The sequence below is a fragment of the Mastigoproctus giganteus genome, chromosome 9 (genome assembly GCF_048544385.1).
Source record: "Mastigoproctus giganteus isolate SK-2022 chromosome 9, ASM4854438v1, whole genome shotgun sequence".
Taxonomy (NCBI): domain Eukaryota; kingdom Metazoa; phylum Arthropoda; class Arachnida; order Uropygi; family Thelyphonidae; genus Mastigoproctus; species Mastigoproctus giganteus.
The window spans coordinates 227,350,802-227,371,746 of NC_143583.1; the positions used below are offsets into that span (position 1 = coordinate 227,350,802).

At 39.1% G+C, this 20,945-nt stretch overlaps 1 protein-coding gene across 1 annotated transcript in view; it reads right to left on the reverse strand.

The window, feature by feature from the left end:
* Window positions 1–14,191, reverse strand: part of LOC150081151 (uncharacterized) — a 157,123-nt gene extending 142,932 nt beyond the window's left edge. The window contains exons 1-2 of the mRNA XM_090380945.1: window positions 14,142–14,191; window positions 3,434–3,622 (exon numbers count right to left, since the gene is read on the reverse strand). Coding sequence (XP_090237071.1) covers window positions 3,434–3,554 — 121 coding nt within the window. The 5' untranslated portion in view covers window positions 3,555–3,622; window positions 14,142–14,191. The remainder of the gene's footprint in view (window positions 1–3,433; window positions 3,623–14,141) is intronic.
* Between the last annotated feature and the right edge of the window lie 6,754 nt (window positions 14,192–20,945).

Consider the following 20,945-nt stretch of genomic DNA (forward strand, 5'->3'; position numbering starts at 1 on the left):
AGAGTATTACTCCCTGTGGTTGCCTCACGAACATGTTGCTGTAGAAAACAGTCATCCAATAAATCTATGAGTCTTGCTAGTGTGCGAATGACCAAGCCACAAGTTCCAGTCGATATCTGGAAAGTTAAAATCCCCCATTATAAGACATTCTGATTTACTGGCCCACTCTATTTCTCTACACAACTGCTCATTATATTCATCAGATTCATTAGACTTAGAACATATACATCTACTCTCATTTTGCCATTCTCCGTGCTTATTTCACACCAGAATCAACATTGCTTGTTTGTTTGTTATTTTGGTTTTTAGGAGCATTAGCAACTAAGGCCATATTGCTCCGGGATATGCGGTGGTCATTCCCTGACCTTTCCGCTTCCTCCGTATTTGGTGGTGACAGGCTCGAACCCCGGTCTCTAATCAAGAAGAGTGTGCTATGCACTGCTGCTCCTGCCCACCTGGCTACGGAGGCACCAATCAACATTGCATTGTCCATCAAATCAATATCAATTGGATGCACTTCCTTAGATTTTATGTGTTTATTATCTATTATATATATATATATATATATATATATATATATTCCTACAGTTTGTTAAATATCAATTATTAGTTGCTAAATATTCATTGTATTCAACTGCTCTCTGGCTGAAAGCATATTTCTGCACATCTCTCTTGCAACCATCCTTTTTCAATTTAAATTTATTTCGCCTTATTTTGTCTGAGAAAAGGTAAGGATGCCATTAGCATTTAAACAGCATTTAGACAGAAGATGAATTCTGATGGAAACACAGCATTGTTTTGTAACGAGAAAATTATGTTTAACTAACCGTATAATATATTATTTAGATAACCCTCTTAACAGAGTTTCTCATGGGCTGGATGTGGAAAATAGTTTAAATATTGTTTGTTTGGAATTTTAGCAAAAATTTTGATTGGGTCCCACATGGGAGGTTGCTGTATAGGCTGAAACATGCTGGAATCACAAAAAAGAACTTTAGATAGATCACATTCACAGCCCATGCATTTACTTGTTCCATGATAACCCCGGGGGCTCATATCTGGTGAGTATGGGCTTGGCACACGCAGGGTCCCTGAGCTGGATATCTTCATTCTTCTCTTTGTTGGTGATTTCCTTCTACTTCTGACTCTTGTTTTCTCTCTCAGGGTAATTCAGAATTTTTTTTTTTTTTTTTTTTTTGCTGGTGCAGCATAAGCCTCAGGCTTTCTTGCACCATATGGCTAATAATAATAATAATTATCCCTTCTCCCATCCTATCCTGTCTATTCAACATTGTACTCCCCAAATTCCAATTCTGCACTGCTTATATCTGTGTGGCACCACGTCTCTGATATCCCAACAATATTCGCCTCTGATGTCTTGACCACCACTTCAAGTTCATCAACTTTATTTACTATACTACTAGGACTGGCATACATGCAAGCATATGCTGTTGTTGTTATTTGGTTTTTAGGAGCATTAGCAACTAAGGCCATATTCCTCCGGGGATATGTGGTGGTCATTCCCTAACCTTTCTGCATCCTCCGTATTTGGTGGTCACAGGCTTGAACCCCAGTCTAATCAAGAAACATGTGCTACACCTGGCTAAGGAGGCACCACAAGTATACATGCACCTGTTCTTACTCTTATTTACCCTAACAGCCCATGTATTTACTTGTTCCAAGATGACTCCCAGCAGATCTTTAAATACCCAGCACCATGCTTTCCAGGCTGCTGCTCATTCCAATGGAAGCAGTACAAGATCACTTTCACATTTACCTGTGTCTACTGCTAAATGCATGGGCTGTGAATCCCTCCAAGCTAGCAGTTTTCTGATCCACCTAACACTGCCTTGATAGTATCAGGAAATAATCTTTCACCCTTTCCATTTAAGCATATCCATCCCTGTAGAAGCTGAAGGGTTTGGTCGTTTCCTCTTTACATTGACCAGGTGTTTTGAAGAGAACCACTCTACATGTTCATTGCCACCAAAGTGATGTAACAGGGCTTACCATCAAAGAGGTGTGTATGAGTGGATTTTAGGGAGGCAGGCCAACTGGACTTCTCTTAAATCTTCTAAAATAGAAAGATATTGAATCCATCAGTGTTTTAGACTGAGTGTGTGTGTGATAGCACACAGAATGCCCCTCTCTTCCCTTATAGAAGCAGTCTCTCCTATTAACAAATACAGATTACACTGAGAAAAATTCAATCACGAGCCCTGCACACTCTCTCCAGGGCTGAATTGATTGACTAGGCTCTCGTCTTATACTTCCTCCTATTGTGTCTGGACAGAATTGCAGCCATTTTGAAATTTAATACTATCTCAACTTTTTTTCACCATTGGCCTTTATTTGTTAAATCAGTCCATAGATCTCCTACTCTTAATGTCATTAGTGTCAACGTGTACAACAATAACACCTTTTGTGTTCTTAAAAGATGATATCTACTCTACAATGTCATCAACTTTTGTCCCTGGCAGACATACCCTGGTCCTGTTCCACCTATCCTTTTTTTTGCACAATATATTTCCTGTTTCCCTTACTGATGGAAACAGGAAATATATTGTGCATTCCCTGGATGTCAGGGAAACAATATATATTTCCTGTTTTCCTGACAATGAGTATTAAAACATGGAATTTCTTATTCCTCAAAGAAAATTGTGTGTTGCTCATATCCAAAAGTGAAAACAGAGCCCACTAATGTAGTTTTTAAACAGATATTTGTTATATTCCTAAAAATTACATTAATTGTAGTTTTGGTTTTATATAAAGAGCAAAGTAACTGAAAAATTCAACAACACATCTGATTATTGGAAAATTTCCAATAACATCAGAGGTCAGCAGGCATGCATAGACTGTTCTTGTTGTTATTTGGTTTTTAAGAGCATTAGCAACTAAGGCCATATTGCTCCAGGATATGCAGTGGCCATTACCTGACCTTTCCATATCCTCTGTATATGGTGGTCACGGGCTTAAACCCCAGTCTAATCAAGAAGCGTGTGCTACGCACTGCTGCTCCTGCCCACCTGGCTATGGAGGTGCTGCATAGAGACTATGAAATGTTTGATACATTGAGGATTGCCTTTTGTCTTAAGTGTTTGACAGCCAGCAGAAATTTAAATAAGATAATAGTAATGTTATTTGTTTAAAAATAACAATTCTCAAGACTGTTGATGAGATGGAAGTCACTTCTATCTTGTATTCTTTCTATGCTACAGCATTTTACCTAGCGCAGATGAAATTCTGTCTCAAAACCATTAGATACATAACAACAAAATAGTTTTAAAATTAGTTTCAAAGGAAGGCATGTAATTGGTAATAAAATCACCAATAACATGTCTTCCTTTGTAATAAGTCCCTTTGTATTTAATGCAGAATGAATTAAATGCCAAGTAATGAGTGGTTATCCATTACATTTTATATATATTATTACCTATGCATATTCCAGTGCATTCATCTCTATAGGCAGTTCCTCCACATATTCCAGCACAGTCATCTACTGCTGTACCTCCACAATTTCCTTTGCAATCTTCTCCAAAATTGTTTGGAAGCATAGTTTTCCCACCAACACAATAACCACATTTATTTTTTGTAGAATTTGGGAATCCCAGCTTTTCACACTCTGAAAAATTAAAATAATATGCATTGATCTTAACATTATTAATCTTAACATTATTTTTTAATTTAAACTGGTGCACTCCATATGATTAAAGAGGCCTGTGCGCTCTGGATTCATTATCAAAACTAAAATTACTGTAACACAGAGCGAAAACGGATACAAAAAATAGACTGTGACAAGTTTAATAATAGGAAATATATTAGATTAGATACATACAAACAGAAAGCTTCCGGTTGTTATTATCATTAAACTTGTCACAATCTATTTTTTGTATCAGTTTTCGCTCGGTGTTACAGTAATTTTAGTTTTGATAATGAATAAAATTATCAATGCAATAAAATTATCAATCACCCTTCAATTGGGAACACTATCTTATTTTATTCATGTTGTCCTCTCAAATAAATAAATATTTTCCACTTTTATAAATTTGTTATGTAAAATAATAAATGCATGTCCAAAAGTTTTCCTGCAGATTGGTATTATTCTATGCATGGTATTCCTCTTGCTGAAGCCACACATGTGAGAGGGCATAAATTCAAGTTGAGGAAGGATGGTTGCAGGATTGATGTGCAGAAGTTTGCTTTCAGCCAGTGGATGGTTATTATTATTATTATAATCCATATGGCACAAGGAAGCCTGAGACTTATGCTGCACAGACCCAAAAAAAATTGAGAGAGAGAGAGAAGTGGAAAGGAATCACCAAGAAAGAGAAGAATGATGATATCCAGCTTGGGACACTGGGTGTGCCAAGCCCATACTCACTAGATGTGAGCCCCTAGGTTGATGGAACAAGCTTCCATCAGTGTGGATGGTTTGAATTAATTCGAGGAAGAAGTAGCCAAATTCTTGGAAGGTAAGGAAGGGAGAACTGTGTAGTGGTTTTATTTTGGACAATACTATATAAGCTTGTTTTCTTGCATCATTTGCCACTACTACATCTATCCCCTAAAGCTACCAGTTTTTCAAACCACTTATAACTGCCTTGATAGCATCAGCAAATATTGCCTCAATAGCATCAGCAAATTTCCATTCAAGTGTATCCCATCCCTGTAAAAAGAGTCTGTCCTGTTAACAAGCATAGCCCACACTGAGAAAAATTATATCCCACACTGAGAAAAATTATATCCCACGAGCCTTGCACATTCTCTCCAGGGCCTTTTTTTTTTGTTAATTTTATTTATTTATTTTTTGTTCTGGCCAATGCTACATAATATTGGTTGTGTTGTTGTTGTTAGGCTTTAATGGAGCAAGGGCTGCAGCAGCCATGTTGCATCTGTTCACCATAACCTGGTAGGAACTGATACAGGATTTTAATTAACAGCGATCATATAAGTAAATTCATTTTAAGTAACTGTAGAATTTTGTCAAGTCAGCATTGTTTCCTATGAGGTGATACAGTGTTATTATGGTAGAGATGAATTTGAAAGCCTCTGTACTGCCAGCATAGAAAAATGACAGTCTAAAAGGATGTGTTTTATGATTAACAAGGAGAGATTATTATTAATAGTGGCATATGATACAAGCTTGTAAAGCATCAGCAAAAAAAAAAAAAAAAAAAAAAATCCCATATCACTTGTTCACCCTCCAATAATCTAGCTCTTCTCTGAATTTAGCCAAACTGTGCACTTCCAAAACACCAAATGGAAGTTTGTTCCAACAGTCAACCACCTGCAGGATGAGGACAAAAACAATCCTCATTGCATATTTTGCAACTACCCTTCCCCAATTTAAATTTGGGGAATTGTAGTTGCAAAATATGCCTCCTCATGAACAAGAGGAAGAATGCCATCAACATTGAGTCTCCTCAATCAATTTATAGCTTTAAACTCAATCAGATCACCTCGGAGGTGCCTGGTCTCAAGATGCTGCAATTTGCAGAACCGAAGCCTATCGTGATATGAACACCCTTTCGTTCCCTTCACCAATCTCTTCTATGTGCACATTCCAGTAGATCTACATCCTTGCTAAAATGAGACCAACAGACACCTGTTCACAGTACTCAAGATGCAGCCTAACCATTGCTTTATACAATGAAATCCCTTGTCCCTTCTAGAAAAGTTCTTGTATATCATTAACAAAACTCCATGAGCTGTCCTAACAGCCTATTTGCATTGCTCAGAAAGCTTCATATCTGATTGCACAATTACCCCAGGTCTTTTTCATTTTCCAACTACCCTGAGTGTATTACTTCACAGTTGGGATTCTAAATCTGGGATTATTACTACCCACATGCAGTACCCCTTGTATTTATCAATGTTAATCTTCAACTGCCATTCCTCAGCCCATCAGCCTAATTTATTTATACCTTGTGGCAGCAGCTTACTCTGATTACTGTCATTAACCACCCTGCCAACTTTTGTATCATCTGCAAACTTAAGCTTGAAGTACCATCATCAACATCATTAATAAATATGGTAAACAACAATAAGTCCAGCACTGAACCTTGGGGTACTCTGCTAATAACATTATTCCATGAAGAGCATTGCCCATTAATAACCACTCTGTCTTCTGCAACTCAGCCATCTCTTTATTCAGAGTTGTAACTTGCCCTTAATGCCACAACGCTCGACACTGGAGCAGTACAGGTGACCCCCGCTTAACGCTGATAGTTCGTTCCGGGAAAACAGAGCGCTAAGTGAATCCGCGCTAAGCGAGCGCCATATTCCCATAAGGTAACATATGTATTTGTGAGTTGCGGTCTATTCCATAGGATATTTTCTAATCAATAATAAATGGTAGTGAAAATATGCACCAATATCGATTAAAAATACTTAATATTCAAAATTTTGTACATATAAAATATTCTACATTATATACACATATAATTATGAGGTAATTAACTTACGAAAATCATGAATTTATTAATTCGATGGCCCTGTGCTCTCGAGTTTTCGTATCTTTGGACTGAAAAATGAGTCGATTTTGGGTTGTGCTTTGGCCTTCTTCCTCTCATTGTACAACAACATGTAGGGATTCATTTCTTTCTTCAAATTTCTTATTACCTTGGCACTTCGTTCCATGTCAGGGTCGTTCTCCCGGAAATAATCACACATTTTTTCGAAGTGTTCAAAAGCTTCACTAAGTCCTTTTGCAGTCAGCGACTTCATCGGTTCTTCATCTATAGTATCTTGATCATCATCTCCCTCAATAGCAAGCTCTTGTTCTTTTAAAATTTCCATTAGTTCTTCATTAGAGAGGCCATCCCTGTCGTTGTCGATCATCTCTTGTACGATGTCTTCGTTAATTTCGTGTAATCCTGCTTCTTTTCCGAGCTCAACAATTTGTGTTTTAACATTTTCAACGGAATCATCAGGTTCCTGGGAATGCTTTATGCAATTTTTTCAAACTTTCCTCCACACTCCATTCATGGTTTTCTGAGTCACTTCATCCCAGGCACTTGAAATGTTGTAGATGGCGGTTTTAATGTTATAGGATTTCCAAAACTCCTTTAAACTCGGTACATTTTCAGTGTTGATGGCTTTAATAGCTTGGGAAAAGGTGTTCCTTATGTAGTACGCTTTAAATGTGGCAATTACTCCTTGGTCCATTGGTTGGATCAGAGACGTAGTGTTTGGAGGCATGTAAAAAACTTTTATGTGATTATTCAAGTCTTCTAAGCTCTCTTTGCTTGGGTGTCCAGGCGCATTGTCCATGATTAGAATAGCTTTATAACCAATGTTATTTTTTGCACAATATTTTTCCACTGCAGGACAGAAGAACTCAGCATACCAATCAATGAAAAGCGGTCTGGTTACCCAAGCTTTTTTATTAGCCTTCCAGATGACAGGTAGGTTTGATTTAGCTAAACCTTTAAGAGCCCTTGGATTTTCGGAATGGTAAACTAAAAGTGGTTTTAATTTAAAATCCCCCGCAGCGTTACCACCCAACAACAAAGTTAACCGATCCTTCGCCGCTTTGAAGCCTGGCATGTTTTTTTCTTCTTTCGATATGAAACTTCTTTTAGGCATACGTTTCCAAAAAAGACCTGTTTCATCTATGTTAAAAACTTGTTGAGCAGTATAACATCCCTCTTCAATAATTTTAACAAATTCTTTTTTGAAAGTTTCGGCTCCTTGTTGATCTGCACTTGCAGCTTCTCCCTGTATTGCTACATTGTGCAGGTTATAGCGCTTTCTAAATCTATCAAACCAGCCCTTACTAGCGTTAAATGGTTCCACATTTTTTTCGGGGTGAGCTTCCTTTAAATCTTCATATAGGCTCTTCGCTTTTTCTTTAATAATAATTGAACTTAACGGAATTCTACGTTGAATGTTGTCTTCAATAAAATTATGTAGAAGTTTCTCCATTTCAATCATAATAGCCGGCCTAGCCCTGGTCAATTTAGTTGCCTGCAGGGGAACAGCGGTTTTTCCAGCTGCTAAAATTGATTCTTTATTTTTTATGATTGTTCTTACAGTTGAACCTGCCAGTCCTAAATTATTGCACACATCCACTTGTCTTTGACCGGAATCAATTCTCTTCAAAACGTCTAATTTAATTTTCAAACTCAATGTTTTTCTTACCTTTCCAATCTTTGCACCGCGTCCAGACATTGTTGCTTTTTCATTCTTATCCGCCATAACTCTCTGCAAATGTAACTTCGTTGCACTGATTGTGATACGATGTTCGAGTACAGTAAACTGTCTGTATGTATGCACTGAATGATATCTAGAATTCCTCTGGCAAGTGAGCTGAAGACGGTGACAAATGTTTTATTTATCTGAAAAGTTCGATTTTACCGTGCAGTAAAATCAAATGGTTGTTTATTGCACGAAAATACTGTAATAAATTATGGTGTGAGTCATGGAGAATGTTTATGGAATTTCCAAAACAGTAAAACAAACAAATTTTATGTACTTCGGGTGACCACAAGGTCAGAGGAGTTCAGAAGACAAGAGAATACTGTACAAGAAACAGCACCGCATTTAGCACTCATGGGATTGATTGTGTGAAAAACATTTCGCAAGTTATAGTTCCCACAGTAAAACAAAAGAAGAGATAGGGAGTAAATCTATTTTTAGTATCTTTCTATTACATGTCAGAACAGAAAATGCAGACTTCGTAACAGCATATGACACTGGATGGTAAATTTTTTCAGCTGGTGTACTAAAAAAGAATTTCTCCCTTGAAACTATCCACACCAAGAAAATAGAGCATATTGAAAGTTTCAATTTTGTACATAGAGTAGAAATTATAAAAATAATTACTGTAGTTAATTTCATGGTGACTATTTTCTCCTTTTGCCAAAAAAAAAAAAAAAAAAAAAAAAAAAAAAAAGCTCAAAACAGACTGGACTGAAGACGGATTTGCCAAAAATTCAATCTGTATGCTAGTAAAATAGCATTATAGTGAGTTTTGACAGCGTTATAGTCAGATACGGGTTATAATATAAGAACAGCGTTATAGCGAATCAGCGTAAAGTGAACCGCGTTATAACGGGGGCCTGCTGTATTGGGATATCAGAGACATGCAGTCACACAGACATAAGCAGTGCAGAACTGGAATTTGGGGAGCACAATCTGTAAAGAAAGGATGGACAGGACAGGAAGGGAGGAGGGGTTATGCTGTTAGTTAAGAAACACAAAATCTAAAGAAGTGCATCCAATTGATGTTGGTGGACAATGCAATGTTGAGTCTGTTTGATGTGACATAAGCACTAGGAAAGAAAAAATGAGAGTAGGTGTGTCAAAATGATAGACTGACCATCATGACCCATATCGACAGAGGACCACGAGGCCAATAATGGTCATGGAATCGCTGCATTTCAATCGTCATACAAATCATCGCAAAGGCAGAAATATCGAAGAACCAAACCAACCCTCCATTCTCCGATAGATAAACCAATGCAGAGGATTTGCATGGCGGTGGTCCTTATGCAGCGAAAAATAATCTATAGAACAGACAGCACTCTTGATCAGAGCCACACCATTGACATAATGCAAGCTTAACCAACTTATATAATAGAAAGGAAAAGAATAGATGGCGGTATGGGGCATGATGGTCAGTCTATCATTTTGATCTATTATTTTGATATTTTAGTTTTTGGGTAGTTTCTTTAACCCTTTTTTGGTGATATTTCACGTCTTTTGGAACTGGTACCGTCGAGGGGGGTACCGCTAAATTATTTATAATTGGCATTATTTTAAATTTACATCTTTTTTATTAATTGGGTTTAATGACTTAATTGACTAAATTATACAGGGGATTATCGACTACCTTTTTGTCCTATTATTTCTACTTTCCCTTCCCTGTTTGTTTATTTTATATTATTTTGCGTTTTGTTTCGCTCTGCATTATTGCCGTACTACTGGCTGATGTTTTTATTTTAAATATCATATTTATTTTAATTATCAGATATAATGAGGCATCATGTGGAGGATGTGCATTTGCTGCCCCTAATGATAGCTACATAGCCATATTTATTTATAACGACATAGCCATATTTATTTATTTTTATTACTTTTGCCTAACTTTTACCTCACATAATATAAATTAGTGGTAGTAGTGGGTTGATATGCTAAATAAGCAGCGCCTGTGCCGCCATCTATTCTTTTCCTTTCTATTATATAAGTTGGTTAAGCTTGCATTATATCAGTGGTGTGGCTCTGATCAAGAGTGCTGTCTGTTCTATAGATTATTTTTCGCTGCATAAGGACCACCGCCATGCAAATCCTCTGCATTGGTTTATCTATCGGAGAATGGAGGGTTGGTTTGGTTCTTCGATATTTCTGCCTTTGCGATGATTTGTATGACGATTGAAATGCAGCGATTCCATGACCATTATTGGCCTCTTGGTCCTCTGTCGATATGGGGCATGATGGTCTATCATTTTGATATTTTAGTTTTTGGGTAGTTTCTTTAACCCTTTTTTGGTGATATTTCACATTTTTTGGAACTGGTACCTTCGAGGGGGGTACCGCTAAATTATTTATAATTGGCATTATTTTAAATTTACATCTTTTTTATTAATTGGGTTTAATGACTTAATTGACTAAATTATACAGGGGATTATCGACTACCTTTTTGTCCTATTATTTCTACTTTCCCTTCCCTGTTTGTTTATTTTATATTATTTTGCGTTTTGTATCAGCCAGTAGTACGGCAATAAGGCAGAGCGAAACAAAACGCAAAATAATATAAAATAAACAAACAGGGAAGGGAAAGTAGAAATAATAGGACAAAAGTGACTTGACTTTGACTTTTGTCCTATTATTTCTACTTTCCCTTCCCTGTTTGTTTATTTTATATTATTTTGCGTTTTGTTTCGCTCTGCATTATTGCCGTACTACTGGCTGATGTTTTTATTTTAAATATCATATTTATTTTAATTATCAGATATATATATATATATATATATATATATACACACATACATATAGGGGAAGTTTGCTAGCAGGGATCATCATCATCAGCCATTTTCAATCCACTGCAGGATGAAGGCCTCTCCAGCAACTTTCCAGTTCCTTCTGTTTTGAGCACTGGCCATCCATTTACTACTCAAAAACTCATGAATTTCATCTATCCATCTCCGCCTTTGTCTTCCAGGTTTTCTTCTAGCTCCTCTTGGGTACCATTCTGTTATTTTCTTAGTCCATCTGACATCATGTCTTCAAGCTATGTGTCCTGCCCAAGACCATTTTAGTCCTTTAGTTTTGATAAGAATGTCCTTTACTTGAGTTTGCTGCCTAATCCATGCGTTTCTCTTCTTATCTAACAGTCTGATTCCCAATATAATTCGTTCCATTCTTCGCTGTGTAGTTCTTAGCTTCTCTTCCATTCTTTTGGTGAGTGCCCAAGTTTCACTTCCATAAGTCATGGTGGGGAGTATACATTGGTTCATTATTTTACGTTTCAGATAAACTGGGATATTGCTCTTCAGTATGTGACTATATTTCCTGAATGCTATCCATCCGAAATTTATTTTTCTCTTGACTTCCAGCCATTTATCATTATTACAGCTAATAACTTGTCCCAGATAAGTATATGACTCCACCTTTTCAATTACTGCTCCTTCAATCATTATTTCTTTTTCCGTGGCATACTTGTTCATCATTACTTTTGTTTTAGCCATGTTCATCTTTAGTCCAAAATCCTTACTAACTGTGCATAACTGATTAAGATTTTCCTCTAATTCTTTGGGATCGTGGCTTATGACCACAATGTCATCTGCAAATCGTAAATGGTTTAGGTACTCTCCGTTCACATTGACTCCTTTCTGTGACCAGTCTAATCTTCTGAAAACTTCCTCAAAGGCAGCAGTAAACAGCTTCGGAGATATTGTGTCTCCTTGTCGAACTCCTTTCTCGATTTTAAATTTGCTACTGTCTTTGTCTAGTCTAATAAAGGATGTAGCACTCTCATATATTTTCTTCAAAATCATAATATATGGAGTTTCTATGCCTTGTCTTTCCAGTGCCCGAAACATTGCCTTATGCTGTATGGAGTCAAATGCCTTTTCATAATCCACAAATGCCAGGCATAATGGTGTTTTATATTCATTTGCTTTCTCCATTAGCTGTGATATTACGTGAAGGTGATCCATAGTTGAGAATCCTGTCCTAAAGCCAGCTTGCTCTTTCGGTTGATTCTCATCAAGTATTCTTTCTAATCTGTTAGTAATGACCCTTGTGAACAACTTGTAGATATGGGATAACAAGCTAATTGGTCTATAATTTCCAATTTCTGATTTATCTCCTTTCTTATGCAGCAAAACTATGATTGCATTATTCCACTGCTTAGGCATCACACCTTTTCTAATGCACTTTGTGAAGAGCCTTGCCAGTTTTTGTGTTATGTCTCTTCCTCCCAATTTTAACAATTCTACAGTAACTTCATCTTCCCCTGGGGCTTTCCGATTCTTCATTTTCTTCAATGCATGTTCTACCTCATCAGGAAGAATATTGGGTATGTTGTATGTGTTGCTACTTTGCAATCCATCTTCCCCACTGCTGGTATCATTCCCTCGCTCCTTGTATAATTCTCTATAGTAGTCTTCTGCTATTTGAATTATGCCTTCTCTGCTGTTTATAAGTACACCATCGCTATTCTTCAGTTTCAGTATCATTTGTCTTTCTGTGTTACTGCTCATGGCTGCTGATTTAAATCCTTTGTTTTCCCTTAATGCTTGTTCTACTTTTCTTGTGTTAAATCTTCTTATGTCCTCTCTGAGTCTCTTTTTAATGGCTTTGCATAACTCAGTATACTCAATTTTCTCCCTGTCAGTGTTTTTCTTGGTCTTCATTTGTCGTCTTTGGTTCATCATGACAAGTGTTTCTTGGCTAATTTTTTCTTCTTTGGATTTCTGTTTCCCTATAGGTTTCTTGGGCTTTATCACTTTCAGAAAGTTGTAATATTCCTCGTTGATATCTTGGTCCTGAGCAGTCTGCAGAAGCTCAAACTTGTTCTTAAGTTCCAGTACATACTGCTTTTTCTCCTCCTCTGTTATTTCAAAGACCTTTGTATTATTTACTCGAGTCAGTTTTTTCCTTTCCTTTCCTACATCTATATCAAGTGTACATCTTACCATTCTGTGATCACTTCCAACATTTACCTTATTCAGGACGGTAACATCATTCACAATATATCTTCTGCTAGTGAGGATGAAGTCGATTTCATTAGTTGTTAATCCATTTGGACTCTTCCATGTCCACTTTCTGTTCACCCTTTTCTTGAAAAAAGTGTTCATTACTGACATTCCTTGAGATTCTGCAAATTCCACAAGTCTTTCACCTCTTTTATTTCTTTCACCAATTCCAAAATTTCCTATAGTTCCTCTTTCTGTGCTGTTTTGCCTTTTTCCAACCTTAGCATTGAAGTCCCCCATAATAATAGTGTAGTGGGTTTTCTGCTCATCTAGAAGACTATAAGTAGGTAATTATCCCCTTGTATAAAGCAATGGTCAGTCCACACCTTGAATGCTTCATAAAGGTCTGGAGGCCTCATTTTAGGAAAGATGTAGAGCTGCTGGAATGAGTACAGAGAAAGGCAATGAGATCAATGAGTGGAACTAAGGGTTGTTGTTACCAAGAAAGGCTTAAGTTCTGCAAATTGCAGAGTCTGGAGGCGAGACACCTGTGAGGTGATCTGATTGAGGTGTATAAAGGCTTTGAATGGTTTGAGCAAGCTAAATGCTGATGGGATTCTCCCTCTTGCTCAGATTTTGCACCTGTGGGGGCATATATTCAAATTAAATAAAGACAGTTGTAGGACAGATATGCATATGCAGAAATTCGCCTTTAGTTCATTGCTGGAACAAACTTCCACCTGTTGTTGTGGAAGTTGATAGAAGAACTGGAGAAACGTTTGGAGTGAATGGATGGGAGAAATAAGAAGGGTTTCTTTATATAAGCTTGCTTTCTTGCATCATATGCCTGTACTATGCTAATGCTAACTCCAATTTGATTCCTACAAAAATAGGAATAGGGTTCCTACAGTTTGAGTTTCAAAAGGCATATTTTATGAAATGATTATTTTAATAATGAAAGACAAGAAACAAGAATTAAAGTAGGAAATTATTGCACACCTGTTAGATTTTTTGTAGAGATGACCGACGCTGCATTAAAATATGGCTGTGTTTCAGTGCACTGCAAGAAAAGCAAAAGAAATCCTTGCATATGTATAGCATACATTATCCTTTTTTAATCTTTTGCATTTTATTTTGTAAACTCTGATGTGCGTTGTTCTACTAACTGGAAGAAAAGTGAATGTCTAGGTAGGGACTCTAGCAGTTATGAGGTCATCAACTACATCTTTATATAGGAATTCCTGAAAATAAGACACTTTATTAATACAAATAAGATTTCAAAGCATACAAAAAAATTAAATTTTAAAAAATTTTAACAAAATTTTTTAATTAGTGTAATTAAAAAATCCAATATACAGGGTGTCTCAAAAATATTGGTACAAACATTTAGGGAAGGTAGGTAACATCTAAAGGAATGTGAATCGCATAGGAACCCATAACCGGAAACGACACCCTAAGTCAGTACACGGCGCTGTTCATCAGTTCGCGAAAGGAAAAATTTCTGGTTTACTCATTCAAGCAGTAGTCGCCGCACGAAGAGCATGCATCGATATATGAAGTGTGAGCTGGCACCTAGTGTATGGATTTGCAGAGGGCAATGGACGAGCCGCTCAACAAATTTATGGAGAACGCTTCTCAGACAGACATGTACCGGACCACCGTTTGTTTGCGGGTGTGTGCATCAAAATTTGTGTGATTATGGGTCAGAAAGCAACGGGAAACTACTTGGATTATCCTTCCCTTGAAAACTTCAATGATAGCAAGCAAAATAAACCAGGGCCCCGAGTCTCGGCGTCCCTTGAATGGGACAGGGGTGCTAAAAATCTCCGAGCTTGCGTCGAAGAATTTTCTGAAACTAGCTACATGGAACGTTAGAAGCCTACTACAACCAGGAAAACTAGCCAATGCTTTACAAGAAATGGAACGCATTAACATCAACATACTTGGGCTAAGTGAAACCAAATGGCCTGGAACAAAGAAGTTTATATCAAACGACCACCACGTCTTCTGTTCCGGAGGAGAAGAGAACACCAAGCAGACGTACGGCGTCGCTTTCGTTGTCCACAAACAACTGGCCAACAAAGTCACCAGTTTCACCCCAATATCGGAACGAATCGCACTACTACAGCTAGCAGGCAACAAGATCAACCTGAATGTGCTCCAGGTCTACGCACCAACAGCGGACAAAAACGATCAAGAAATTGAATTGTTCTACGACAAGCTAAGCAGAACTTTAAAGTCGCTGAAGAAGCACGACATGACGGTCATCCTCGGTGACTTTAATGCCAAAATCGGTCAAGGAAAGCTACAAAACATAGTCGGAGAACATGGCTTGGGGACACGGAATGAACGAGGCGACAGACTCATCCAGTTCTGCCAAGAAGAAAAATTTAGCATTGCCAACACTTGGTTCAAACTACCACCTCGACGACTATACACCTGGACCTCACCACAAGACTCTGACAACAATATCGTCAGGAACCAAATTGACTACATCTTAATCAACATCAGATATAAGTCAAGTGTCCTCAAGGCAAAAACTTACCCCGGAGCTGACATATCATCAGACCATAACCCAGTAATAGCAACACTACGTCTCAAATTACGAGCAGTCAAACGCACAAGCACAACAAAAAGAATCGACCTGGAGAAACTGAAGAACACCGCCAACAGGCGACAAGTACAGCTTCATCTCAACACTACAATCTGATCGATCGAAGCAGTAACAACAGACGTGCAAGCATTCGGGCGTTCACTCAAACAGTGCATCAATGAAACAGCAGAAACCCTGCTAGGACATCAGGCGTCAAAAAAGAAACAACGGTGGATGACCCAGCACATACTAGACCTAATGGATGAACGGAGAATATTCAAAAGCAACAACAACCGGGAAAAATACAAAGAAATACAACAAAAGATCAAACAGGAAATCCGGAAGGCGAAGGAAAAATGGATGGAAGATCAGTGTGCAGAAATCGAAGACCTAATCAAGAAAAATGACAACTATAACCTGCACAAGAAGCTTAAAGAAGCTGGAAACATCTACAAACCGGCTCCTCTCCCAAGTTTATATACGGACAACAATCAACCTATACTAAGCAAACAAGCCAAACTCGACACCTGGAAGAGCTATATATACAATCTGTTCGACACCAACAGAAAACCGGCAGAAACGCAACAACAAACACAGGAAGACAATCTCCACATATTAACATCTGAAGTGGAACATGCCATCCAAATAACAAAGCCAGGCAAGGCCTGTGGACCTGATCAGATTCATGTGGAACTGCTGAAACAACTAGACTACAGCAACATCCAACAACTAACGAAATGGTTCAATCAAATCTACAACAACAACGACATTCCATCCGAATGGCTCCAATCCATCTTTGTGGCCCTACCAAAAAAGGCTACCAGCCGGAAATGCGAAGACTTCAGGCTGATCAGTCTAATGAGCCAGGTGCTAAAAGTCTTCCTCAAGGTGATTCAGCAAAGGATAAGATGTAAGTGCGAAAGTGCACTAGGAAACACACAGTCCGGATTCTGCAGGGGACTAGGCACCAGAGAAGCAATTTTCTGTTTACAAATATTGCTACAAAGGTGCTATGAACATCAAAAAGACGTGTATATATGTTTTATTAACTACGAGAAAGCCTTCGATTCAGTAGACCACGACCGCCTAATTGACCGACTGAGAAAACTTGGGCTTGAAAACAATGATATCAACTTTATTACAACTCTCTCTACTGGAATCAAACAGCTCGGCTTCGCTATGACAACGACCTGACAGACCCAATTCCAATAAAAAATGGCGTCCGGCAAGGCTGTCCATTATCTCCCATTCTTTTTAACATCTATTCGGAAATGATCTTCGACCAAACACTGGCTGACAAGAACATCGGCATAAAAGTTAACGGACACTACATCAATAACTTAAGATATGCCGATGACACAGCACTAATAGCGGATTCAGAACAAGATTTACAGACCATCTTGAATGAAGAAAGCCAATAGAAACATAGAAAGCCAAGCATGGGGGCTACGAATCAACAAAAAGAAAACAAAGGTGATGAAGGTCAGCAGGACTGCAAGCAAAATCACGATCAAACTAAACAACGAAAAATTAGAGCAAATACACCGCTTCAAGTATCTCGGAGTACTCATTGATGACCAGCTGAACCATGAGGCCGAAATCAAAAGCAGAATTGAACAAGCCAAGCAGGCATTCACCAAATGGAGAACCCTCCTCACCGACAGAAGCTTGAACATCATGCTCAAATTACGCACATTGAAATGCTACATCTGGCCAATACTGCTCTACGGTGTAGAAACCTGGACTCTAACATCAGCCACTACAAAAAAGCTCCAGGCCTTCGAAATGTGGCTCTACCGAAGAATGCTGAAAATTCCGTGGACAGCCAAGATAACCAACGCACAGGTCCTGCAGGACATGCACACGGAATGGGACCTGCTCAAAACCATCATCAGCAGGAAATGCAAATACCTAGGTCACATCGCTAGGAACCAACAAAAATATCATCTACTACCACTCATCCTGGAGGGAAAGATCGAAGGCAAGAAATGCCCAAGCAGACCGAAAATGGCATGGCTAGATAACATCCACACCTGGCTTCACATGACAACAGCACAAATTCTACACGCAGCGCTAGACAGAGAACAATATCAAAACGAAGTCGCAAACGCCATTCGGCAGCATTAAAGAAGAAGAAGATGGGTCATTTAGAAGTAACAGGAGTAGTGCAGGCAGACCACGTTCGACGCGAACTCCTGCCATGGAAGAAAGTGTGTTGAATGACATCCAGAATAATCCTACTACCAGCACACGTGCCATTGCCACTGCCTTAGGAGTGTCTCGTTGCAGTGTACAGCGTGTCTGGCACCACGATTCCTTACACCCCTTTCACCTCCAAAGGGTTCAGTTACTGCTCCCCCAAGATCATCATGCAGTGGTTTCTCCAAGAAAGTGTTCAAGACTTGAATTTTCCAGCCTATGTTTTGTTCACAGATGAGGCTTATTTCAGATGAGGGAAGGCTTATTCAATCAGCACAATGCTCATGTGTGGGCTCATGACAACCCACGCGGTGTGCGCCCGCGTGCGGCACAACATCGCTTCGCAATAAATGTGTGGGCAGGTATGGTCGGTGACTGCTTAGTCAGCCCATACCTATTACCATCCCGCATGAACTCCACTAAATATTGGATCTTTCTTGAACAAGTTCTACCAGGGTTACTTGACGATGTTCCAGCAATTGTGAGACGCAACATTTGGTTTCAACATGACGGGGCGCGTGCCCATTATGGAAGGTGTATTCGTGACCATTTGAACAGGCGTTCTGGGCGTCGATGGATTGGCCGTGGTGGACCCGTTCCCTGGCCCCCATGCTCACCTGATTTATCGAGGCTTGATTTCTTTCTGTGTGGGCCCTCAAATCTATCGTCTATGAATCGCCTGTGGAGACGGAAATGGATCTCGTGGCGAGATTCATCCGCGCTGCTGCTACAGTCAAAGAAATTCCGGGTGTGTTCGACCGTGTCCACCAATCCATGCTGCGTCGGTATGATGCATGCATCGCGTCTCACGGTGGAACCTTCGAGCATCTGTTGTAACATCATGAAATGCATCCATCTCATACTCCATTGTTAATATTATGTGAAATAAATATTTGTCACTAATTACTGTCTTGTGTCATTTCTGCTTCTTGTGCCTCTGCTACTACTTTCCCGTGACGTTGCCGGTTATGGGTTCCTATGCGATTCACATTCCTTTAGATGTTACCTACCTCCCCTAAACATTTGTACCAATATTTTTGAGACACCCTGTATAACCTACTCGGTTGGTTAGGCTTGCAACTTTCTCTTTGGTTTGTGTTTTAAAGATATTTAAAAACTACAAATTATCTAAGGAATCTTTAATAAATTTTGTACAGTTTCTCAAGTCCTGCATTACATGTTTACAAAAATATTTATCCACACAGTACGCAGAACCACACATCTGTATAAAAGAAATAAACCAAACAATGTAAGGAGGATGACGAGTTTCTGTAAGTGGATGTATTGGATAAATACGTGCGACTGCCCTCTTATGGACAATTTCAATCTACTCTTATTATTATTATAATTGCTCTTATATTAATTCTCCCTGATTGGGGCTTCCACCTCATGACGGGTATTGCTACCAAGTACACAGGGTGGTTGTTATGTCTGGTGTTACTGTTGGTCGAGGAACTTTCTGACCATCCTACAGGTGTTCAGGATTGCGACTTTCTGGAGTTCCTTGTAGGTGTTCGCTGGGAGATGTATTGCTGCTAGGCTGTTACGTAGGGTCTTTGGCACCACACCGGTGGTTGACACAACAATCTGGATGGTTGTTATTTGTTGCATATGCCACATCTCTTTGATCTCCTGTCTTAGGTTCGTGTACTTCCTGATTTTTCCCCCATGGGGTTTCTGCAGGTTGCCAGTGTTGGGTACCGCTATGTCAATCAGATTGGTAGCCTTTTCCTTCTTGTCCACAAGGGTTATGTCTGATCTGTTATTATGGCATGGTCCCAGTACAGCTTGTGGGTTGGGGTCTCTAGTACTGCCTGGGGTTCATACTTGTAGTACGGTACACTTTCTTCGACCAACTGGTATTTCTTACTAACTTTTGATCTGTTATCCTGGCTACCTGGTTGTGTCTATGAGTGTACTCAGTCTGGATGACCACCTTCCATCCCGCAGTGATGTGTTGGATCGTTTCTGAGGTGGTGGGACTGGATGGTCTTGCCCTTCTCTTGTGGTAGCCATACGGGGGACAGCGCCACTCGCTCCACTGTCTTCCTCAAGAAACTGCCTCTGATTTTTCGAACTGACCCCTCTGCCTAAGGCCTGAACACAAGCGACTTTATCCTGCACCACTCTTGATGCAGTATGATTAATATTTCTCTGCGACATCATCCATCAATGGAGGTGGACCTGTTTAGCTTCGGCTTATGTCCAGGTAGTTCTCGCAAGTGATACCAGATGGCACCACAACCTGCCTTAGCCCCCCCCCTACTCCGACCTTGGTGTAGGTAGGTCCCTTGGAGTAACTTTCACGATTGTTTGTTTATTTTATTAATTTTTATTACTATTAATTTATTTATTATTATTATTTTAATTTATTACTATTATTATACCAGTCTTCCAGTGTGATGGAGCCACGTTCGCTTCTGCCAAGGCAGTACTCGAACCTGGGTCCATCAGGCTGGTAGTCCAGTGTCGTAACCACTAGGCCATCACACCCCCTTTAAGCTGCACCAGCCAAAAAAAATTTTTTGAATTACCCTGAGAGAGAGAACAAGAGTCAGAAGTAGAAGGGAATCACCATGAAAAAGAAGAATGATGATATCTAGCTCAGGACTCTGGGTGTGCCAAGCCCATACTCACCAGATGCGAGCCTCTGGGGCTTATTGATTAAAACAGTTTTGACAGAAACAAAATAGAGGACAAATTCTTTACATCTCTATATAATGTGAGGGGTTCCTTCATGGTGTTGTTTGTTTGGTGGTGTTTTCTAATTTCTCCCTTTACTTTTGGCCATGTTATTTTTCCCATGATAACTGTATTGAGTGAGATGATCATCAGGCTAGGACAAGAACCTGTGCCCTCAGCAACCAAAGGCTTTCATAGCACCTGGCCACTGCAGCATTAGGTTTGCATTCTGATTAAATTGAATAGTCACTAAGACATATCCAACTCTGCTTAACCCTTTACTGGTTCGTACTTATTTCTTCTGGTGTGTTAAGAGTATTGGCAGTGAG